We start from the raw sequence: 25,595 nt of genomic DNA on the forward strand, positions 1-25,595 counted from the left end.
GAAGAATAAAGTGAAGCGCTTTGTGGAAAAGAGAAGAAAATAAGAAATAAGGTGCAGTGGTGCGATCGAAAAGGGGGAGAGTGAACCGCTGCACCGAGAAGAAAAGAAATCATGCGATCGAAGAAGAGGAGAGAAGTGGCGCGACGAAGAAACTGGGTGAGTTCTATTTTCCAGACGAGTCATGTTATTTACCGTATTCGTATCCGTATGCACTATTTTATTATATTTCTATACGGTAGATGGAATTGGTAGTTAAAATTAGTGTCCAAATAACATTTTTTATCTCACATAGTCACGGTATAAGGCTGATTTGACGGGTTTTTTTTTTTTTGGTCAAGGTCGTGGTTATGTTTTGGGGTAATGATCCGGAATTGAGTTGGATAATCACTCTAACATTTACACACGCATTTTCTTAACACTGTACCGGCCCAAATAAGGCCCATTCCCAGAAGAACGGTGAGTATGGACTCGGAATATACGTAAAAACCCACATCGTAGCGTGCGTCCTCAGTACCAAAAACAAAAAAAAAGAAGAAAAAACGGATAATGGTTGCTCGTCTTCCCTCTATTCTCTTCTCGCCCACACTCACCACTCACCCGCTCTTCTGAAACCAGAAGAAGAAGCTCCAACTTGCTAGCAAATTCGAAAAGTGTAAATCCTGCGAGGAAGAAAAAGAAGAGGCAGGAGGATGTTAGCATGCCCTAGCACTAACACCTTCCATGGTGGAGCCACGCTCCACCACCACCACCAACACCGCCGTTCTCAGCCTCCTTGCTTGTTCCTCCCTTTCCGACCTCACTTTGGCTTTGCTAAGGAAGGAAAATGCCGCTCCCGCTCTCTCTCCCTCCTGTTCTCCGGCAACAACAACCGTAACGGCTTTGCTGTCAGAGCTTCCACGGAACCGTCGGACGATAAGAACAGCGATGGCGCCACCCACATTGCGCCGCAACCGTACTCCGTGAAGATTCCTGTTGGCGATAGACATGTGAGTTTGGATATTATTATTAATTTACTGTTATCCTTATTCTTATTCTTATTTTTTTTTTGTTTCAATTTTTTTTGATAGTGTGTGAAGTTTGGTGTTATTATAGCCTGGTTAAGAATTTCATGAACTATTTATTATGATTGAAAGTGGCAAAATTTAAGAAGGATCGTGTTAGAGTGTAGTTGAGTTCTGCTATAGTGTCCCTACTAAGTTGGTATGTGGAGTAATACAGCAAAGAGAAGTTGGTTCATACAAACATAAATCTATGCTAATAGAATCATGCTGTAATTAAGCACTCTTAAGGATTTTTCTCATTTTCCACTCTTCTTGTGATCCTGAGAACCGAGAAGGAGGAGGCGCCTTAGGTTTGGCAATTGTTTTAGTGAATACATGATCCTTCTAGCGAAATTTTATCGCTGGTTTACTTGGAGGTTTGTTCACTATGGCATAGAGTGATCAAAGTAAATGTTTGTTTCGTCAGATTAATTGGGATGCAATTATAAAGGCTAATGTACTCATGCACGGTGCATGCCATTTGAATTCTCTTTTTGGTCTATGTCTAACCTTTGATTTGAGTGGAGAGTGACTCTTAAATTTGGTTGGGAGGATTTATGCATTGGTCTCATTCTTTGTTGAACATTTTTCAATGTTTTTGTTGGCTGGCTCTCTGCTTCATGTGATTTCCCTCCCTAATCCAATTCTCACCATATCTTGAATTCTTCAATCACTGCGCAACTACTGATTTGGTTAATATGCTTTATACATTCTTAAATATTTTAATCTTAGCTACTGAATTTTAAATTGTTTGTTTTGCTTTTGCATAGAGGAACTCTCTTATCCTCTATCTTGTATTATCCTTCTCATCTTAATGAAATTCTTCTTTTATCAAATGAAAAAAAAGAAAAGAAAGGGAAACAAAGGTCTTAAATTGTTATTTTTTTTAATTTTAAATATTTTGGTGGCAAAGTATTTTTTATTCTTTGACACTTTAAGCCTGTGGTATGAGATTCAGAGATTCCTTTTATTCTATCCTCCAAATTATAACTTTTCATAACTTTTTTATTTTACAATATTGTTGTATCTGTGTATTGTGGTTGTGGCAAAAGTATCTTTGTTGAGTTAAAGAGGTATACTCAGTACTAGTTTTCATTGACATGTTAAGTTCTACAGATTTTGGTTGAGACTGGTCATATAGGAAGACAAGCCAGTGCGTCAGTTACAGTTACAGATGGCGAGACAGTAAGTTCCATATTTTGGCAGTTACTTTCTTTGTCCATGATTGTGAACATTTTCATATGGATCAAAATTGTGTCTGCTCTTCTTTTGTAATAAAGAGTAGCTTTTCCACTGCAAGGTTTGTTGTTTTTTGAGGTTCCTCAACATTGTAAGTTTTTCCATTTTTCTTTTAAAAAATAGAGGTTAGATTCTGTAAGTTGATTTCGTGCTTGTGTTAGGAAAAGAAAACTACTATTTATGGAAAAAATAAATAATTTACTGGCATTTGTTGGTATGAAATATTTAGCCACAATTGGAACATTGAATATATTTATTTTGTTCTTCATTTTGAGATGGTGAGTATGGTAATTGTGAAAAATTGCTCATGATTGTGCCGTCAATATGTACCGAAATTCAAATGATAGATGAATGCCTGATGCCACTCATATACTGCAGCTGTTGCTTTCTTCGGTGTCTATTGTTAGCATTCTATTTATGGATGAAAAAACTTAAATTTTACCGTGCTTTAGGATAACACATGGTAAATTATGTGTGAGAAATTGCAATTTACTCTTTTGCTTTGTGTTTGTTTGTTTTTTTTATTTTTTTTTTGGCTGGGTTCTGCAGATTGTGTATACTTCTATATGTTTGGATGATGCTGCTAGTGAGCCATCTGATTTTTTTCCTCTTTCTGTGAATTATCAAGAGCGTTTTTCAGCAGCTGGTCGCACTAGGTATGTCAGAGATTTCCATTGTATTACTATTCGCTTGATTCCTTGCTGCTTCATGCATGTAATGGTTTTTTGGAGGTTAATTGTTTCAGTGGAGGGTTCTTCAAGCGAGAAGGAAAGGCAAAGGATCATGAGGTGCTACTTTACTGATCGTTAACTTTGTAGTTGCCAATTATTAATCTCGGTTTTGGGTGCTTATTTATGATTGTGACACGTGACTTGTTTTGCCAATTTTGTTTCGGCCTTTGATCTTGATATTCACCCTTGCTTATGATAATCTCTCTGCCAAGTTTCAGACTTTCAGTCACTTGGCCAAAGCTTAAGTTTCTGTACAAAAGAAGATACCTTATTTAAATGTTCTGTCTGCAATTTTTTCCCCTTTTCTTTTAAATTATGTTACTTATTTTTAGATGATCACTTTTTGCTTTCAGGTTCTTACTTGTAGATTGATAGATAGGCCTCTTCGTCCTACAATGCCTAAGGGCTTCTACCATGAAACTCAAATACTGTCTTGGGTATGGGCCTTTCCCTTCATCAGCAATTATGTCTCCGTTTCAGTTCTTCTCCTAATTTTAGTTCATGACATGATAGTTCAATTTCATTGAATCGGATAATTAATTTAATCATGATTTAAATACAAATATTTTAGTTTTCAAACAAAAATATCTAAAGAGATGCAGAATTTAAAGGAACAACGTTAATACCTCATTTCTTTTAGAAGTAGATATAATATTATAATCGCAAGACATGATATTTTACAATAATTATACAATTTTTGTGACATTTGTTCATTGTAATTGGCTGTACCTTGTGAAAAAATGCTTTGCTGTCATTGATGTTCTATATTTGTAAAACGATACAGTATTTGTCTATCACCTTCCTTGGCTTTCCTTGTTTATGCTACTGAATATTATAAGTTGCAAATAATAAAAACTGTTTAGTTACTACTAATGCAATGGCTGGTGCTGTGAATACTACAAACCCTAGCCAGCACCCTGTTGGTTTACATTTTAACATGGTTTATTTTATTCCTCTGCTGTACTAATTTAAATGATTGAGGTATTGTACTTTGGTTAATGTGGATAAAGTGGCAGTCTGTATGTTCCTTACTTGTGGAAATTTTCACATGCTATTGTCTAATGCAATTTATGCTTCTAGGTTTTAAGCTATGACGGATTGCATTCCCCTGATTCCTTGGCGGTCACTGCCGCTGGTATAGCAGTGTAAGTTTAGTATTTTATTTGCTGCCAACCTAAGGCATCTAAGCCACATGCATGATGCTATGCTTGTCATTCTAAAATATTAAAGAAGAATGCCCTCACCCTTGACATTTGTTATCCCAAAATAGAAACGATAATTCATTAAAAAGTGGAAACAAGTCCAAGTGGAAGGAGGACAAGATGATAATATCTGATGAAGGATGTCAAAATGAAGCACATGTGCATGCCTGCATGGTGCTCTGTATAGAAACACATGTGCAGACACATATCTATTAGATTTGAGTTATTTTAGCAACATGCATGATACTGTCTGAAATATGCTTTTAAGCATTCATCATTAATCATAATAATTTAATTTCTGCAGTGCACTTTCAGAAGTTCCAGTATCAGAAGTAGTTGCTGGAGTTCGAGTTGGCCTTGTTGGTGATAAGTATATAGTAAATCCTACAACCGAGGAGATGGAAACGTCTGAGTTGGACCTTGTGCTGGCTGGAACAGATAGTGCAATATTGATGATTGAGGTATGAAATCATTACCATTTTCCTTGTAAAAGTTACATATTAGGGACATGACAACAGTGCATGCGTTCTTGTAAGAAGAAATATAAATGACCACTTTTTTCGGGAAGAAGCTAGAAGATTTCCATGTTCCATTTTCCCCTTTTTAGGGAGTTACTTTAATAAATAAATACCAGTGTCACTGTTAACTTCAAAGAGACAATTACCAAATAAATATAAGAAATTGGCTTGTGGACCAGTGTTTTTAAATTGTGGCCATGGTGTGGTGGTTTCTGGATTCTGGGCTAACCACCAACTTAAGCGCGTAGTGTTGCGGAAATGCCCTTGGGCAAATGGTGGCTGCATTGGCAGTTGCTCCATGGCGGTCCGATACATGTAAGGCAGAAATGGTGGCTCTTTTTGTTTTCTTTTTTGTTTTTTAATAAAAAAAAATTAGAGGGTCTTTTGATCATTTTAATAAGCCTAAACCTAACATGTATAAGACAATCCTTCTCTGGCTCTTGTATTCTGCCTCTTCACACCCTCTCTACTCTCTGTTGTTTACTCTCCCTCTCTGCTGCTTGGGGAGACAAAAAGACTTGCGTTGCTGACAGCATCACCATTGACAGCGTCCCTGCTGTTCTGCAGAGGAAGACCATGACGACGAAGCAATGGAGGCACCGAACATTGATGACAATGGCACCATCACTTGCAGAGGAAGACGACAACATTGAACGTTGTTCATGAATCTGCTTCTCTAAGCAGCTTCCTTTTCTTCTGTATATTTGAACCCTTTAAGTCCCCCCCCCCCCCCCCCCCCCCCCCCCCCAAAAATTTAATCCCCCTCTTTTTTCCTATTCCCGCCCCCAATTTTTTGTTTCCATTCTAAACCTTCGATTTGCTTCTGCTGCTGCTTAGTTTATATTAATATTATTATTTATGTCAATTTGATATTAGTTTTAATCTTTAATATTGGTTGTTATAATATGGATAGATAGTTTCATATTAGTTTATTATATTTTGTAGATTATTTTATTATTTTTATTTGTATACAATTTATACTTTTTTTTTTAAATATATCCGCCATTTGTTGCAACGCCATCCGCTATAACCTCATAGTTTTCCATTTTTTTTTTCTCTTCAAAAAATAACTAATGGTCATAATTTCAGTCATGTTAAGGAAAATATGGAAGATTCTGCATTAGTGTCTAAGTAAGAATGATGCTCAATTAATCAAACTATTGAGAATGTAATATTTGTGAATCTTGAAACTCTTTTGGTTGTACTTCTATGTTTGCTGAACTGGTATGGATTTTTATTGCAGGGCTATAGCAATTTGCTTCCAGAAGAGAAGTTACTTAAAGCTGTAGAAGTTGGTCAGGTTGTTTAACTTCCATTAGTATGTAGAGATGCTCATTGATCATTAGAATATTTGATAAATTTTCTTCTTCCCCTGTGGTCATATGAGTGTGATGCATAACATATTGCCTGTGCTTCATAGAGCATATGTCAATTTAGCTTCCTAAGAGATCATGGAAGATTAATTGTCTTCACATAAGGTTTTGGTCTGTAAAAATATTCTGTTTCATTAATGTACCAATATTAGTAACATTATTATCTTAGGCTGTGTTTGGATACTACATCTGAGACAAAAATACAGAGATAGTAGACACAAATACTTGGTTGGTTGTGGAGACAAGGACAAAGACACAATTTTTCTGTCTCAAAGGCAGAAAATTCATGTATTTTTTGTACTCCCTAAAACCAAGGATAGAAAATATCCGTCTCTATGTCTCTGTATTTCTATCTTAGAGAAGGAATACAAATTAAATCTACCTTTCGTTTCTGGATTGACCTGTTTATATCATGATGACATTCAATCCATTTTTTTCTTGGGTAATCATGCTGTTTTGCATTTGAAATGGACACTGAAAAGGGAAATTCATTACAAGAGGGAGGAAGTTCCCCCAAGGCATTTAGTTTTTGTTATAGCAGGATTAATATGCTTTCATTTTGATGATGTTGTCATCTATATTGTCCTTTGCCTTCTTTGAGGAGTGTGGTTGGAATGGATGATTGCATCTTAATTGATGGCACATGACTGGAAAATTTGTTATATGATCTAGCCATTTTTTATTATCTCTACGGTGATCACTGCATGGCCTATTTATGAGCTAAAGGTTTCATACATGCAAAGGGAGTGGACAGCTATTTCAATGATGGCCAGTTTTATTGAAGTTTCTGTACCTTTTTTATTCCCCTCTCCTGCTTTCTGTTTTCCTTTGTTGAGGCTCTCATATACTCCAATCTTTTTTGTACATCTTTCCTCAGCTATATCTTTTAATTTTTTTCTTTAAAACAATATAAAAAAAAAAAAACAAACGAAACATGTCTATTTTGTAGTTACCAGTGCCTATTGCCTAATTTGTCTTTTTGTCTAATATCAGGATGCAGTGCGAGCAATCTGTAAGGAAGTAGAAGCTTTGGTTAAGAAGTGTGGGAAACCAAAGATGTTTGACGCAATCAAGCTACCTCCTCCTGAGCTTTATAAATATGTTGAAGTATGCCCTTTGCAATGCTGAGTCAGTTTCTTTTGTTTCTTTAATAACAAATATTTTAATTAGCTCCAATTGGTAAATACATAAACTTGTGCAAGGTGCTATTTGCTCCTAATCTTTTCCCATGTTACTTGCAGTATGTTTCTATTGTTCGAACAAGGTGGTAATAGGACTTAAAGTTTGATACTCTTTGGTCATGTGATGAACATGGTCTGACTAAGATAATCCAAGTAGACAATTAAAACAAAGACAAACAGCAACCAAAGAGTAGCAAGCCAAAGGAAATAAATCCGAGCTACAAAGAATGCTGAGAGAAAACAGATTGATCTCAGCTAAACCTAGAAATTACAAGGGCTAAAAGGAGCATAATGAAATTATAGGATTTAGGTGGGGATGGAGGATTAGATAGGAGGCCCTTTCAACAACTATATGATTAACATTAATTTTATATCTAAATAATATAATATGAATTATAAAGCACTAATACGTAGCAAAACTGGTATCTATTTCAAGACCAATGGAGTATGGCATATGCATATGGCACTCTTAAGGTGCCAAGGGCCTTTTAATACATTTAGGTGAGAAGTGCCAAAAGGTGCATGCATTATTGAAGATAGATGCTACAACAACAAAGTTTTTTCCCAATAGGAGGAGTCAGCCACATGGATCTAACGATGTCTAAAGTAAGCCAATTTAGGCTCTCTTGACCACTGCACTGAGAGTTTTCTTAGGTCTCCTTTTGTCTCTTTCCACTGGTCTTCTCCCAACATGTCAAAACCGCCTAAGACAAGATTATGTCATCTTTTCAACAATAGATGCCACTCCGACTTTTTTTTCATGTTGTCGTTCTTTATTCTGTATATTCAAGTATGGCCAATTATCCCCCGAAGCATCCTCATCTGGACACACTAAGCTTGTATTCTTGTTCACCTTTTACTGTCCAATAATCCGTTTCATAAAACATTTCTGGTTTGATGGTATTTCGATCATTTACCCTTAAATTTTGAAGGTTTTTTTTTTGGCATATTAAAATAGATGCTAATATCTGAAACATAGAACAAAGTTCTTGATACTCATTATTTGACATTTGAATGTTTTTAATTGATAATCAGGATAGAAACATAAGATTTTGGTAATGTGTAGGAAATTGCTGGTGATGAGTTGCTAAAAGTTCTTCAAATTAGAAACAAAATACCAAGAAGGAAAGCCATTTCAGCATTAGAAGACAAGGTTCTGAAGATACTTACAGAAAATGGGTTTGTCAGTAATGACCCAACATTAAGGAGTAATGCTGAAACTATCGCGGAGATTCTTGAGGAGGAGGATGAAGATGAGGAAGTGATTGTTGATGGTGAAGTTGATGAAGGTGATGTTCATATAAAGCCAACTTCACCCAGACCAACTCGTTTGGTAAGTACTACTGTTATACTTCTAACGTTAGCAGTTTTTTGGACTATTGGGATCTTAGGCTCAGTGCTCTTTCTGCATATGTTTATATTCTGTGTACTCTCTCTCTCTCTCTCTCTCTCTCTTGGCTATTGGAGGATTACTGTTCTGCATAATCTTTCTCAGTGAAATCTTTTACTTTGTTTTCTAAGGAATGGAAAGACCAGAACATGATGTTTGGTTTGTGGGTGATGAGAAAGGATATCTACTTTTATTTTGTTGAGAACCAGTTGACTTGTCATGCATTATGGTAAAGTCTCTTCTAGGAGGATGCACAAGCATACCCTTCATACGGATGCACTTGATTCTGTGCAATCATAATTTTCTCAGAGAAATGAGCCAGTCTTAATTCTTGGTCTGTCAGTATTCTGCTAGCAATATTTAGATGTCTTCTTCTGGTTCTCTTCAAATGGTTGTTTTGATCTATTCTTTCTTCTCTTGCTAACATCTCGTATTCCCCTACCATTACCCAACAACCGAATTAAGCAAAGAATGTTCTTAAACTGGTAGCTCATATTTTCTACTTCCCTTGCAGCGGAAGTTTTTATCTTTTGGATTCATTTTCTTGTATTTTAAATGTTTACATTTTTGCTTTCTCACTCGTCTTTGGATTTCTTGACTGATGTAGAGACAATGCCCTGCCATCTTGTATTGATATTTTGATGAATTAATTTCTTTTCTTTTTAACATATATCTATTGTTTCTGTTACAGTTTGCTGAGGTAGATGTAAAGTTGGTATTTAAAGAAGTTTCATCCAAGTTTTTGAGGAAGCGCATTGTAGAGGTATGAACAATTGTAATAAAATAGTTAAGATGACTACATACCCAAGAAAGGATAAAAATAAAAGATAATATAATATCTAAACATTGTTAGGTAAGTGCATTTATTTTCTGTCTTGGTAATACTGTCTAATCATCAATGTTTAGGGAAAAAAAAAAGAAACAAATAATAGCGGGAGACCTTTTAACTGGAAAGTGGATAATTTTAAACCAAACAAAATGTAGGGATAGTTGAGTAGAAGTGTTTAACACATTCAGTTAAGTGTTTGTGAAAGCTCAAATAGAACAACTATTATCCCGAGAGTGTTCAGGCAGTTACTGTTCTCAACAACTGGTGAACATTGAACTCCTTGCATGGTTATTCCATTCCACACTGTTAATTATTTAGATGTGCTATCCTTTTTTAGTTCTAGTTGGAGAAGACCTATATAGGCTCTGATAGTGTCTTAATACTTGTTCATCATTGTTACTATCCAACTGGGAAACAAAGTGACCGAAACCTGGAGGAAGTGAAAGAAAGTAAGAGAGAATCTGGGAGCATATCCGAATTTTATTCCTGGATTATGTGTTGAAGCTTTGCCTCTGAGTTAACATAATCCAAGATTAACTGTTCATTTGACCACCTTTACATCATAGTCGAAAAGCCAGATTGACTTAAGTATACATGTGCTTTGGACTTCCATAGCTCACTACCAACCATTGATCTGATTCAATTGAGATACAATCATACAAGTAGTTCCTATGATAGTACACAAAAAAAAAAGAAAAAAAAAAGAAAAGCTTTTAGCAACTAATTTTGGGCATACACACTAACACCCTTCATGTGCCTCCTTTTGGTAGCTTAATCTTTTGAGTTGAGTGAGTCTGTGACAAATTGATATAACTATTTTTGTTAATTAAGTTTATGTTGACTGTCTAGAATTTTGGATAAATTTGCTAGACTTATTAGTTTGCATTTTGCAATGCATGGTGGGTTAGCAAACAGAAGGTATCCATCTTTGGTGATTTATTTTCTGTGCATGTGACAGGGGGGAAGACGGAGTGATGGGCGAACACCAAATGGAATACGTCCAATCAATGCAAGGTGTGGGCTACTACCTAGAGCACATGGAAGTGCTCTTTTTACAAGAGGCGAAACACAGGTTTGAGAGTCGAGACATCAGTTTTATATACAAAATTTTGCTTTGTCAGTCATGTGTCCCATTCTATCCTGTTTTTTTTTTTCTTCATTGTTTTTCTTGTTTGTCTTATGTGCAATTTTTGACTAGTTATCATTTTATCTTGGACTAAAATTTTGAGGTTGTATATATATCCAAATGTATTTTGGATATAAGAAAATGATTGGAGCATATAACTGCGTTCCTTTGTTTACATTATGTCAGATCGTCTCTGACATTTTCTTCCTTGGATGGTGCAAATTAGTAACCCTTGTCATTTGAGGCAAGGGTAAAGTGGGCTGCCTCACATGACCAACAAGGGCAATGAAGGAAGAGAATAACACTCTTCTTATTGGGAATGAGAGAAGTCAATGGTTATGGTATGCTTGATTAAGGAAAATGGGATACCTGAATGAGAACAGGATTGATCAATAAGGCTGTGTTTGGTTAATGGGTGGAAGCACATGAGACATAGACACAAATACATAAAGAGACATAGACATAACAATACCCAAAATTTTCAATTGCGTTCGGTAACTAATACACAACAGAACACACTAATCACAATTAAACTAAGATGTCAATATTGCAGCAACAACACCACCACACCCACCACCACCACCATCTCTGCCTTATTGATCTCTCCCTTCAAAGTTGGCACAAACCAATGCCAATACCTTCAACAATCTAAATATAGAAGCAACAAAACCCAAATCTAAATTTTTATTAAAAAATAATGAAAATGAAAACAAACAAAAAGGAGGAAGTTATGGAAGAGGTGGTGTCTCCTCTGTGAGGAATGATGGCGGTGACATCTTCCACATGGAGAAAGTCCAGATCTGCAAGTGAGAGTGAAGTGAGAAGCACCAAGGTGAAGGTGTAAAGAGAGAGAGAGAGAGTAACAAGTAGCAAGTAGTGGGAGTAATTAAAAGTGAAGAAGAGGCAGCATATTTGTAAGAACAAGGGAGTAGTGTTGAGAGAGAAGAGGATTTGTGAAAGTGAAGAAGGAGTGATGTTGAGAGAGAGAGAGAGAGGGTAAATTTGGAGATATCACAAGATAATATGGGTAAAAATGTCCAAAAAACTGTGTCCACCATGAAATATGTCTCAGCATTTTAGAGACACACAAAATACATGTTTATTGTGTGTCACTGTGTACTACCATGTCCTTCAATAATTTATGTCTCAACAATCAAACGGTGGGCATGTCAGACACACCCACTAACCAAACGGTGCCTAAAGTTCTGGTGTTATTTTAAAGAGAACGAAATCTATTAACAATGTTGTGTTTAGGATCAGGACATATGAGCATAATTGTATTGTAGGGTGTAGAAATTGTCATTTGTTGTCCACAAGCAGTCTTTTTGGAATATATATATATATATATATATATATATATATATATATATATATATATATATATCTCTTTACCAAATTTTATTGAAATCGAACATCAATAAGCATGTAATTGAAGAACCTTTTGCTCATGTATATTTTGAACAGGTATATTACGCCTATTTTCATGTATGTAAAGGTATAATAAACGATTTGGATTGATATGAAGTTTGCTTGAGATGGATCTATAAGATATAAGGTAAGGATAAAGGCAACAAAAGTTGCAGTTTGAGACATGGAATGTAGGCACATTTACAGGAAAATCTATGGAAGTAGTGGATACTATGACAAGGAGAATGATTAACATAATGTGCCTGCAAGAAACGAATTGGGCGGGGTGAGGAAAAGAAGTTGGCTAAACCCGGGTTTAAGCTTTGGTATATATGAAAGGTGAAGAATAGAATTGGGGTAGGTATTATGGTGGATAAGCAGTGGAAGAAGGATATGGTAGATGTTGAAAGGGTGGACGATCAGATCATCGCATTAAAACTTGTGGAAGGAGTGGCTTTTTATGTGATTAGCGTCTATGCACTACAAGTGGGGTTCGGAAGAACACCATAAGGCTTTTGGAAGATCTAGAATGTTTAATCCAGGACCTACCATTGGGAGATAAGGTATTTTTGGGTGGAGACTTCCAACGGATATGTCGTGGATACAAAGGAATCCATGGGCATCTTGGTTTTTGGGTTGTCAATACCGACAGTAAAACCATCTTGGACTTATCTTTAACTTCTTATCGCAAATACTTGCTTTAAGAAGCGAGACGAACACTCTATAACTTGCAAGAGTGGTGTAACAAGCTTTCAAATCGATTTCTTTTTTTGTTAAGGAGAGTTGAATGGAAATTTCACACTAACAGCAAAATCATTTTGGAGGAGAGAGTTTGACCACATAACATAGGATGATTGTTATGGATTTTCGCATTGAGGGAAAGGTGAGGAGAAGGCATCAGGACTGGAACTCGAGGGTCAGGTGATGGTGGATGAAAGGTGACAAACAAATAAACTTTCCAAGCCGAGTAGAAGAAGCAAGGTGGGACGAAAATAAAAGTGCAGATGAGATGTGCAGTGATATGACAAGTTATCAAAAGGGTGACAAGAAAGTTTTGGTGAAACTAAAGGTATCAAGCAAGAGACAAGTCATGACGGTGGGATACAACCATATAAGAGAAAGTAAATATAACGAGGGAATGCTTTAAATAGTGTTTTTTATGCCGTAATGGAAAAATTTAGGAAAAATATAAGATGACTAAGAAGAAGACAAATGTGGCAATAAGCGAAGCGAGAATGATAGTATATGATGGTCTTTATTAGTCTTTGGGTGCAAAGCAAGGGGAAAGAAACATATAATTTAGTGAAGAGTCAAGAAAGAAGGACGAAATATTTGGATCGAGTTAAGGCATTAAGGACAAAACTGGTGAGGTTTTGGGCAGAGACGAGCATCGATGAAAGATGGAATAGTTACTTTCACTAGTTATTTAATGAGGGACAGGAGATTCTTTCATGCTCTGGATGGTTATACACAAAGGAAGACCAAAACTTCAATTATTATTGAAGAATTTGAGATTTTGAAGTAAACAAGGTTCTAAAGCGGATGAAGAATGACATGGTAGCAGGCCCAATAAATATTCTGATGGAGTTTTGGAAAGGTTTAGGAGGAAAATGTGCTGGTTGGTTAACCAAACTTTTCAATGAGATTTTAAATTCTAAGATGCCAAATGAGTGGAGGAATAATATCTTGGTTCCTATCTACAAAAATAAGAGGGACAGACAAAATTATGGAAACTACAAAGGGATCAAGCTCATTAGTAATACCATTAGGTTATGAGAGAGGGTGATAGTATGGAGGTTGAAACAGGAGACATAGGTTTCAAAGAATCAGCTTGGTTTTATGATGGGCAGATCCATCATTGAGACTATATACTTGTTAAGAAGAATGATGGAGAGGTACTAAGTAACAAGAAAGATCTACATATGGTGTTATTGTTTTGGAAAAAAAGACATATGATAGGGTACCAATAGTGGTCTTGTGGAAAGTTTTGAAAAATGTTTTTTCATATATTCATGCGATTAAAGACATGTATGATAAGACTTCAACTAGTGTGAAGACTTAAGTTGGTATGATAGAGGAATTTTCCACTGTAGGACTACACCAAGTGTCATCTCTAAACCCATATCTTATCAGATTGGTTTTGGAAGGGCTTACTGAGCATATCCAAGAAACCGTACAATGGTGCATGCTTCTTGTTAATATGTCCTTGTTGGAAAATCAAGGGAAGATATAAATCAGAAGCTAGATTTGTAAAGAGAAGCTTTAGAGGTGAATGGTTTACGCATTAACCATAGTAAGATGGAATATATGAAATCTAAGTTCAGCACGAAGAGGGAAAACACTAATATAGAAGTGAAAATCGGAGAAAGCACCCTACAACAAGAAAAGAGATTTAAGTATTTTGGGTGTATTAAATAGGATAATGGAGAAATCGAGGAGGATGTAAACCATAAGATTCAAGTGGACTGGTCGAGTGGCGGAGTGTTGGGTGGCAAAAGATGAGTATGAAGGCACAATGATGTCTTTTGATCCATGTAGCTGACTCCACCTAGTGAATAAGGCTTTGGGTGTGTTTGGTAACCATGTTTGAAGGGAAAAAACAAGTTAGAACTTCTTGAAAGCTTCAATTTTTTGTTTGGCTAATTTTCTTTTCTACAAAAGCAGAAGTGATTTTGTTCATAAAACCATGTTTACAAGAAGCAATAATTTCTAGCTTCTCCGTTGCACTAACGTGCTTTTAGCCACTACCTTCAATATTTTTTTTTTTTTTTTGCCAATTTTATCCTTTATACATGTTATTGCATTATTTATAAAATTTTTATTATTTCTCTCTCTATATGAACTCTTTTTTTATTATTTATTATTTATATTTTTTTATTAATTTTTTTATTTGACATTATATATTTTTATAGTTATAATTTTGTGTATTATATTTATTATTATCTTTCTATAATAGAATTTATTGATCCCATTAGGTAAAATAAATTAAACAAAAAATTAACCATAAATAATAATAATAATAGTTAAAAATTATAACGTACTAAAAAAAGTACTAAGAGTATTAAAAATATACTATATAAAAAATATATAAGAAAAAAGTATAAAAAAGAAAATTAAACATGTATAAAAAAATAACATTATAATTTAATGGCATGTTCTTTTAAGTAATTATCTATCTAAAAGTGATTTTAACTAATATTATCCAAACAATATTTATTTTATCAAAATCAATTTTGGTAAAGAGTTGCCAAACATAAATTATGTTGACACAAACTTACTTCTACGCAAAATCAATTCTATAAAATAACTTTTATTCAAACTCCAGTTTGACAAACCACAATCCAAACACACACTTTGTTGTTGTTGTAGGATCTATAACATATAAGCTTCTAATCCAATAGTTGGTTTTTTAAAACATTACACGAATAAAAATTATTTTTCGGTGACACACACACACACAAAATATATATATATATAGACACACTTTGCTTTCTTCTCGTGAGATTACTAAAGACGGTTTTATTGAAACAAAAACAGCTACATCAGGAAGAAATTTAGTTATCCAGTTTGTTCTTCAATGGGTGTTAGGCACACTTATCATGACTTTGTTTCCATAAGAGGCTTATATTTAGTAGAAATACACCTTTTCCATTTAATTTTATTCTCAATCATGTCAACATATACAATCTTTTGGATGCCCTATTTCGGCAAATTGTTGTGCTATGTATATCTCATTATTATGACAAATTGACAACAGTTTCTTGTTAGGTTACTTTATTGAGTTTCTTGATATGTATAATTGTATATTTGCATCTTATCAGTTGAGTGATATGGCATCTTGTATCCCCCCTATGCCAAAAATATATATATTCTTATTCTTTGCTGCTACTTTCTAACTTATTCGTTGTCTGTTGGACAGTCAGTCGCTGTTGTTACTCTTGGAGATAAGCAAATGGCGCAAAGAATAGACAATCTTATAGATGTTGAAGAATACAAGAGGTTCTATCTTCAGGTCTCTTCGTAACATGAATATTTTTATCTTCTCTTGCAATTTTGTGGTTTTCATCTACTGTGAGAAAGTTTGAAGTACTCAAATGGAGTATATGGACTGGCTGGCACAAGTCCAAAGGAGAGGAAGGAAATAAGAGAATAATGCCTAGAATAATAATGCTCAGTGCTTGGTTGTTAATCTTACACTAAATGAAAGGAGAGGAAGAAAGTAAGAGAAAAATTTAGGGAAAATATTATAGAACAATTAATGCTATACTATGGTATTATATTAAGATGTTCGTCTAGTACAGTAACTTATTGTGCCCTTAGTAATTAGGTCAAGTACTACTACTAAAGCCCCTAACAAACAGTTAGGACCCCAAATATTAGTATTACTTTCACCCATTTCCTGAGTAAGGTTAGAAAGTAGACTGGTGTCAAAGGGGCTTAATTGTAATTAAGTGTAGTTTGGGATGGGTTTTGTAACTAATAGGGTGAGAGAATGTCTAGGTTTGGGAGGGAAGTGGATGGCTATAGAAGGAAGGGGAGAGATATCAAGGGCAATATCTTATCTCAGTTTTGGAATTGGAACTTGGTAGAGCAGCTGGGTCTCTAATACCTGGCAACTTTTATTCTCCTTCTGAGTAATACAGACAGATGATTCCACTTTCTTCTTCATCTGATACTAGATTCCTATCACATACTTTATCAGAATTCGTTGCTTCTATTAATGAGATTTTAATCTTTGGTAAATATCTTTGATTAAGGAAAAATCATTATTTTTATGGTTGTTTTACATGTAATGAAATTTTGTTACTGTCAGTTCAATATTGTTTGACATTTTTCATTTGATTTATGTACTAAATGACTCACAAGATTATAATTTTGCTCAAAATCCAGTCTAAACTAATCCATATTTAGTTGGGTGATCATTGGGATAATTTGTTTTTAATACATGTTTTGCTTGCTTATTTATAAATATGTGAATGTGTGTGTGTGCGTGTTAAAGAAAGTTTGGAATCTTAATCTTAAGTATATATATTGCTTTTAAAAGTTTTCAGAATGTTCAGAGTGCAATTTGGTCTTAGTACCTCGATTAAAATTTGCAGTATTCATTTCCTCCTTCAAGTGTTGGGGAAGTTGGCCGAATTGGTGCACCAAGTAGAAGAGAAATTGGACACGGGATGCTTGCAGAGAGATCACTTGAACCAATTTTGCCTCCAGAGGATGATTTCCCTTACACTATACGTGTTGAGAGTACTATCACAGAAAGCAATGGCTCATCAAGGTGAGATTTTATCTTTTCATTTTCTTTCTATTTTATTTTACTCTTTTGGGGGATAAAAGAACTCAATTAACATGGAGAAGAATAATACAAGCAAATGAAGGATAAGATAACCTCCATACAAGAGCAAAAGACAACTAAAACAAAAGCTATCTGTAGAGTTAGCCTTCCAATCTCTCAATATGTTAGAGAGGAAAAGACTTTAAAATGCTCATGAGAAAAAAACTGGATTCATGCTTTTGAACTTTTTAAGCTCTGGATACCATAATAGAGAAAGGAAAGTTCAGAGAGTTCAGAGAATTTGGAGTGATAACTCTGAATTTAGAATTTGATTTCATTACTAAATCACAGTAGCAGAACTGTGTTTATATAGAGAGGTTGTAGCTTGTTGTGCAAGCTAGTACAAAGTCATAACAGCCTTTTCACATGAGTTAGTTGTGACTGCTGTAGCCTGTAACTAGCTGCAGCTGTCTATCTTAGCTGGCAGAGGATTCTAACTAACTGACTCTTCTAAACTCTTCTTCATTATACTTGCTTATGCTATTACCAAAGAGGCTAAATGCCTAATTCTATCTCATCAAGCTTGCTTGCCTAAATGTTTGTCGTTGAATGTATGAGAATTGGGCTCCAGCCAAATCCTCTAGATAGTGGCATATACAACACAACGCCACAACAATTTTGCCTCTTTCTTGCTCCCAAAACTAGTCAAGGAAACTGATCCAAAGTCTCAGGGCATGCCCAAGAATAACCAAAGATACTGAAAATAGGAATTTCATTAGCCAGTGTACAGTGCAAAAACAGATGTGAAATTGATTCTGAATTCTCCCCAAACATAACACGCACATGAGGGGAAATAACCTTATGTGGCCTTTGAATCTCTCTGTCATTGGTGTTAATTCTGTTGAGCACAATTTGACTTTAGAGGGAGCTTTAGACTTCCAAATAGGTTTATCAACGTGGAAAGATATTGTATAGGTTTTTATGATTTAGGATTTGGAAATAATATTAGCAGTTGAACAAAACCAGATAGAGAGACCATAACCTTTTATTGGGGTTTGAAGAGAAAGAAGCAATATCAAGGGGACCCAAAAGGCCAAAACTTCCCCTAATTCAGGGGACTCTTTAGGTTACAAAAATGTGGAAATCCCAAGAAAAGGAAGAATCTTGTACAACAAAAAACATGGATACGGTAATTATGCAAAGAAAATACAAGGAAACACTAAAGAGATATATCTCCTACCCAAAAGTTTAATTAATTGCATGTTATGGTATTCAAATATAAATTATAATAAATTATAATGCATAATTTTTATGCTTATAAGATTCAGTTTTTCATGGAGTATGCACTTTATCGGTAATTTGGGATACTAGGTCTGCATGAAGGATTCTATTCATGGTATTTTTTTTCTAAATTGTCTTTGCTAAATATCGAAGGGAAAGGTTAGTGGTGGGCATTGTTATATGGTCCAAATCACCCTAGGTTGCATTCTATTTTGTGGAGGAGTTATGTTATTTTTTTGTGGGTTTTGTGGTTTGCATTGATGCTTGAGTGTAGATGTTAATGCTTTTAGGTCCCATCTTGTCCCGTGGCAAGATATCTGTTGAATAATCTTTTTGGTATCTTTGAGGAATTGTTGGTTTGCTCTATGACTTGTATCAGTTTCTTCTCAAGTTCAGAGTTTTTATCTCATGTAAAAGAACAAAGATTCTATGAGAAGTCTGCAGTTTTTGCAGTGCTCTAGTGCACCTGGTTGGAAAAGAATTCTAGTACTTGCAATGATTCTTTTTGAGTATTGATTTCATTTGGGATATGGTTTTCTTTTATGGCTTCTTTTTGGTGCTAACTGCTCAGTACATGTTCTGTTTAATGGGATTCCTTTAGCTGATATTTAAAAGGATTGGCATGCATTCTTACATAGCTAGGCATTTTATGTCCTAACTATGCCTTTTGCACCTATACAAGGATGGCTTATCTTCTTTTATATAGTCTCTTCTGTTCTAATAATTTTCTTTTACTATGTGAAAAACAAAATATATAAAATCAGTAACCTATGGCCACTGGTTAAAAACACAATATTGTTGGGTCAAGTGCTGTATATTTATGTACAAAAAGAGAATACCAAAAATCTAAATCTTTGGTGTAAAGTTCATGATCTTTTTGTATGACTTTTCCTCCCACACGTGTTGATAGATTCAAAACCTGTGCTGCATTGGTTGCAAACTCTTCTCTTGTTAGTTTTGGCTTTTGTACGTAGCATCTCATATCCTCCCAACTTGTACCATTTTTCTTTCGTATTTAAAGAAAAAGGTCACATGGGTTTTAAAGTAACCTATTAAAAACATGGATTCTTTATAGTTTTTACATTTAATTTCAATTTGTATTTCTGTAGCATGGCTTCTGTCTGTGGGGGTTGCTTAGCATTGCAAGATGCTGGGGTTCCTATTAAGTGCTCTATTGCTGGCATTGCCATGGGTTTGGTACTGGACACCAAGGAATTTGGTGGTGATGGAACTCCACTGATTCTGTCCGACATAACTGGATCTGAAGATGCTTCCGGAGATATGGATTTCAAGGTTTCAAGTCACAGAGTTGAATTTTTTATGCTTATTTTCTCTTTTTTACTTGGATGAATAGGTGCTTCTTAAGAGTTCTGGGGGTTTATCTATTTCCGGTTCCATTTTTGTTACAATTATACTTCTATCTCAGTCAATGAAGTCTTTCTATAAAAAAAGGAATCTAATCGACATGATACATAAGCTAAAAATGTATTGACTATGACATAATGCAGGTTGCTGGAAACGAAGATGGTATAACTGCATTTCAGATGGACATTAAGGTGGAATACTATGAAAATTTTAATTCTAACATCTTGATAGTTATTTCATTTTCCCCCTCATTTGGGATTTAAAGTTTTTTTATTCATATTTTTGGGGTTTAAGGTATTTTTTTCCCTAGAAAATAAACCTGAAGCATTTATTATTCGAGGGTAAAGTACTAAATTGGTCCCCTACGTTTGGGCGTAATCCTGTTTTGATCCTTAAGGTTTAAAGTGTCCTTTTTGAATCCAAAAAAGTTTCATTTAGTTTCAATGTAGTCCCACCGTGAGGTCAAAGTTGTCTTAATAGCAGTATAAGAACAAGATCGATAATTTGGAGAACAAGTACAAGCTCCACAAGCACAAAATCAACCGTGAATGCATCAATATATTTATTTATTATTTTTCTTACCATTTAAATGAAATATTTTTTATAGAACTAAAGAGAATGATAAATAAATATATTGATGCATCCACGGTTGATTTTGTGCCTCTAGAGCTTCTACTTGTTCTCCATATTATCGATCTTGTTCTTATACTGCTGTTATGTAGGATATTTCGTTAATTATTTAACTTTGACCTCATTGTGGGACTACATTGAAGCTAAATGAAACTTTTTTGGATTCAAATAGGACACTTTAAACCTTAAGGACCAAAACAGGATTACGTCCAAACGTAGGGGACCAATTTAGTGCTTTACCCATTATTCAATGTACATCTTTTTTTTTCTTGGAAATAAACCTGAAGCATTTATTATTCAATGTACATCTAGTCGTGTTTTATGTTTGTTTTCCCTTCCTATTTCTAGATAGGTACATAAATACATTAATTTAGTTGTTAATCCGTCAATGTCACAGGTAGGAGGAATTACTTTGCCCATCATGAGAGAGGCACTCCTACAGGCTAGAGAGGGCAGGAAGCATATACTTGGTAAAACCTAAAAAAAACTAAGACTTGCTGTCAGTGAATAAAGTCGTTTTAATTATGATTTGTTAAACTTCGGGTGCCACTTTCTTTTGTAACATTGATTTGTTAAAATGTTTGGTGCAACTGTTAATAAAGTCATTTTAATTATGGCAGTCTTTTACTGACTGTATAGTCCATATTGAGTGGTTTAGCATTTTGTAAGAGTTAGATCTGAGTATGTTGAGAGAAATTAGAACTTGGATTTAGTTGTTAGAGGTAAAATAGTTCATTGGGTTTAATAATGCATTCATAATCCAAATGCAGCTAAAATGATGTTGAGTGAGTACTACTCTCAAAATCCAAGAAAAAGAAACCATTAGGCGTATGTATGGTTGGGGGATAAAAATAGAGTGGACATTTTCATGGATGAGCTACATATGCAAATTTAGACATCGAACTCCATTAACGAAAGTTTCTACCTCATTCGTACTCCCCAAACTAACATATCCCTGGGGAAATTTATGTTGTATGCTACTCTGCAACACGATATGTAAACTCAGTTGAGGATGATATCAGCTTAGGTTCCTTGGGCATTGAAATGCAGATTTCTTTTTTACCTTTTCTTTTTCTTTTTGCTTTTTATGAAAAGACATTCAAAGGCATTTATCAATGGGAATTTGTAGGTGTTATGACTTACGAGAATGGCTTGCAAATAGGAGTTAGAAAATAATTGCATATATATATAAGCTTCATTGTGATTTCCGTTACTTCTTTTCAAAAAGCAAATAGATTATCTTTTGGATTTTCAGATTACTTATCTCTCTTCTTTCATTTGACTGTTTCCTAATCTAGGGGAAATGATGAAATGCTCACCCCCTCCAGCAAAAAGTCTTTCCAAGCACGCACCATTAATTCACATAATGAAGGTCTGTTTGCTCATTTTTCCCTGTGTTGCCCATCACTCTGTCGCATTTTACAGACCTTATCCTCAAATTAAGACCTGCAGCATACAATGTTCCTTTCTCACATCCTATATTGTTTTATAGGTCCAACCTGAGAGAATAAATCTAATAATTGGTTCTGGTGGAAAAAAAGTGAGGAGCATTATTGAAGAATCTGGAGTAGAGGCTATTGATACAGAAGATGATGGCACTGTATGAGGATAATCAGCATATTTTCACACATATATGTATTATATGGTTACTTTCTTGCTGGAATACTATGCATAATGCTTGTTTGGCTTCTGCAGGTGAAAATAACTGCAAAAGATTTGTCTTGTTTGGAGAGGTCTAAAGCGATGATTAGTAGTTTGACAATGGTTCCAACTATTGGTGATATATATAGGTAATTAGATATCTCTTCATTCTTCTGGTTATGTTGGCCTGCTGCTTGCATTGACTTACTAAAGATGTTTAATTTAGAAGTTAAAAAAGAAAAATATGCAGCAGCTGGGAAGTAATCTATTCAAACATCTGCAAAGAACTAATATGGTTCAACTTCTTACATTACTTATTGGATACTTAATCCAACAAGCTATTTTTATTGTTTTGGGGTAAGAAAAGGGTGGTTCCTTCTCCTTTGTGCCATTCATAAAGCAGAGAATCGGATTTGGAAAGTATTGTTCATATGGCTTTCTGGTGTTTACCCCATGGAGTTAGCATGATATATGTGTCATCTACAAATAATATAAAGGAGATGGATTCGTTATTATTCTTTTTTGTGCTCCTTTTTTTCCCTCAGAAAGTATATTCTATCTATAATAAATTTTATATTGGCAAAACTATTGATAAAAAAAAGTTATCTTTTCTTGTCTTCTTCAGGAACTGTGAAATTAAGTCCATAGTTCCATATGGAGCTTTTGTAGAGATAGCACCTGGACGAGAGGTACATACTTCCACCTGGTTGCCAAAAGCCTATCTTCTAGATAATTCAAGATTCTAAAAACTAGACTGGTCATTGAACTAGCAAAGTTAGATGTTTAAATGTTCAAAGATTTAACCAAAATTCAATCGATGTTGAGTCATATATATATATATACTAAAAATGATTTTTTTTTTTAATTTTACTTTTTTTCAATAAAAGAAACTGGACTGGTTCATCAGTTTCTGACCGGTTTTAGTGGTTTTTTTTACCTGGTTTTTGCAATCGGTTTTTAGAACCATGAAATAATTAGTAATGTCAGGTTGCAATAATAATAGTAGTAGTAGTTAGTAGTAGTATGCTTTTTGTTCTTCAATATTTTCATTTAATTTAAGTTCTGAATGAAAAAGGTAATTCTTCTATCGAATGGTTGAAATTCCAATCTTTATGTCTTCTCATTTTATGCAGGGACTGTGCCATGTTAGTGAACTTAGTTCAGGTTGGCTAGCCAAGCCAGAAGATGTAAATGTTTACTTTTTTTTTTTCGTAAAATGAAATTATTTATTTAATATTATTACATGCTAAAAATAGCAGTGGGATGATATTGACATATTCTTCTCCAGGCTTTCCAAGTGGGAGACCGCATTGATGTAAAGCTTATAGAGGTGTGTTATTTTACATTTTGTAGCTCTGATGATCAAAATTATCTATAATTCAATTTGAATCTTCTGCCTTTTTATCTTGATGGTTTATCTATTCCTCTTTACAAGTGTGGTTCATGACCTTTTTTAGAATTATAAGGGTACTGAATGTAGTATTATTAGTTATTACCTATATCAGGGTAGTAAACATATATTCTTAGAGGTTGAGCAGAGTTTGGTTGAATTTTACCACACCTAAAGCAAGGTAAGTGTATTTTTACCTATAAGTAATCAAATTTTTGTCAAATATTAACCATTTATTAATTGGATTTTTCATTACCATCCTGAGTTACTTAATATTTTTTCTATTTTCTCGATTCATCTTGCTTTGAATAAACACACAAATCCCAACATAGTGCAAAATAGTTTGCATTAGATCTCATAGAGTAAGGTTATGTCAAAACTTAGAAGCTGCTGCAATTAAAGTTGATATGTACCGACCATATGCATATGCAATAACAGATAATTTTAATGAAAGACATATTTTGGTTGTGCTGAATAGAACTTTATTAATTCTGTCCCTTCTTTTCTGATTTAATATAGAAATGTCTTTTCTATAGAGATTTATTTCATCTTCAATTGTATTTATAATACCTAATGATTTTAAGCATGTGCTGTAGATAAATGATAAGGGACATCTGCGACTTAGCCACCGAGCAATGCTTCCTGCTACAGAATCAGAAAATTCAAATAGTCAGCCTACTAGTGAACTCCCCATAGATACTGCAGAATTACAAAAATCAACTGACAAGGGTTCGTCAAAAAAAGTTAATAGCTTGGCAAAAGATGGTTTAGCCGAAGGGAAGAGTAAGCAGCCTAGGGATAAGATTGGCAAAGTCAGAGTCTCATCTAAAAGGAGTGCAGAGGACGATTCTGTAATTCCCTCAAAAAAGTTTATCAGGAAATTGGTTAGCCCTTCCGAGGATAAGCCTTCCACGAACAAAGATGATGTAAAGAGGAGTAACAATGAAGCATTTGGTAGTGTCTCTGGCAAAGATGAAAATAGTTTGGTTAGTGGAGAGGCATGAATTTAGTAGCTGCAATATTTGCCAGGAAAACACATAATAGTGATGCTTATGGGGAAAGCCATTGGTTTCATATGCTCAGGCAAGCTGAGGCTCTAAGCTCTTATAAATCAGCAGATGAATGGTATGTACAACCAATATAACTCTGCTAGTTGATGTATTTATATATTTTTGCAAATACCCAAATGATTTGTTTCAAGTAAATACTAGCTATTTTGCCACGGAAAATTGCATTCTTTCCTCTTTTTCCCTTTTCTTTCTCTCTATATATATGGATGTGCGTGGTTGTGGTGGTGGTGGTGTGGGAAAAGAGAGAGGGGGGGGGGGTGGTAGGGAGTGGGGAGATAGGAAATTAGGTTTGCAATGAGAATTTTTATCTGGTTGGCAGTTGAACTCTTTTTTTTTTTTTTTTTTTTTTATTAAAAAGGAATATTATTAATCAATTGCTGTTATGATTGCAATTATCTAATCCAAAATTATGTTCAACCTTTATAATAATGTTGAATACTTGCCACTGCTGATACAGATTCCGTTTGCACCGAAGAACTTTTGGCATATACTTTGAATGTTTGAACCTATGTGACCGACTCTCTTAACTCTACGTAAGCTGGTAGGGTGAAAGTCTGAAAAATCTTACTCTCCTATGCACCTTTTGGTATTACCCTGTATCACTGCAATGCCTCAAGATTTTGTATTTTATTGTTGTTGTGTTATTATATGCATGCCATAGGAATTGTTTTCCTAGTGGTACATGTGTATTAAATCTGTTCATAATTTAATTTGTTTTTTCCGTCACTTATTATTTCCTATGATGCTCCCCTTCTGTTATAGGCTTATAGCCTATAGCCGATTTTGGAAAGTATCAGATGTAAATTGTAGCACATTATACAGTGTACAAGGGATTGGGGAGTAGTTATATTGTAAACCCCGTTGTATTTTTCTAGTGTTTCTTGAGTGATTAAAGTGGGTTTTTTAA

At 34.6% G+C, this 25,595-nt stretch overlaps 1 protein-coding gene across 1 annotated transcript; it reads left to right on the forward strand.

The window, feature by feature from the left end:
- The first annotated feature begins 458 nt into the window (after positions 1–458).
- On the forward strand, positions 459–25,595 carry LOC112754756 (probable polyribonucleotide nucleotidyltransferase 1, chloroplastic). The gene is made up of 25 exons (XM_025802512.3): positions 459–986; positions 2,157–2,225; positions 2,829–2,935; positions 3,025–3,067; positions 3,364–3,447; positions 4,091–4,155; positions 4,517–4,673; positions 5,974–6,030; positions 7,097–7,210; positions 8,351–8,617; positions 9,366–9,437; positions 10,462–10,575; positions 15,956–16,048; positions 17,136–17,314; positions 19,702–19,885; positions 20,101–20,148; positions 20,985–21,057; positions 21,886–21,959; positions 22,080–22,187; positions 22,283–22,377; positions 22,854–22,917; positions 23,362–23,415; positions 23,517–23,558; positions 24,215–24,743; positions 25,146–25,595. Exons 1-24 carry the CDS (start codon positions 690–692, stop codon positions 24,620–24,622), a joined length of 2,868 nt encoding a protein of 955 aa, XP_025658297.1. The 5' UTR covers positions 459–689; the 3' UTR covers positions 24,623–24,743; positions 25,146–25,595.

This window comes from Arachis hypogaea, chromosome 16, assembly GCF_003086295.3.
Source record: "Arachis hypogaea cultivar Tifrunner chromosome 16, arahy.Tifrunner.gnm2.J5K5, whole genome shotgun sequence".
In the NCBI taxonomy this organism is placed as follows: domain Eukaryota; kingdom Viridiplantae; phylum Streptophyta; class Magnoliopsida; order Fabales; family Fabaceae; genus Arachis; species Arachis hypogaea.

Excerpts from the sequence above, each read along its gene's own strand:
- LOC112754756 (XM_025802512.3), top strand. The coding sequence starts at position 690 with ATGTTAGCATGCCCTAGCACTAACACCTTCCATGGTGGAGCCACGCTC. Across the intron at positions 19,886-20,100 it reads CCGGAGATATGGATTTCAAG|GTTGCTGGAAACGAAGATGG; the intron begins GTTTCAAGTCAC and ends GACATAATGCAG. Across the intron at positions 21,960-22,079 it reads CATTAATTCACATAATGAAG|GTCCAACCTGAGAGAATAAA; the intron begins GTCTGTTTGCTC and ends ATTGTTTTATAG.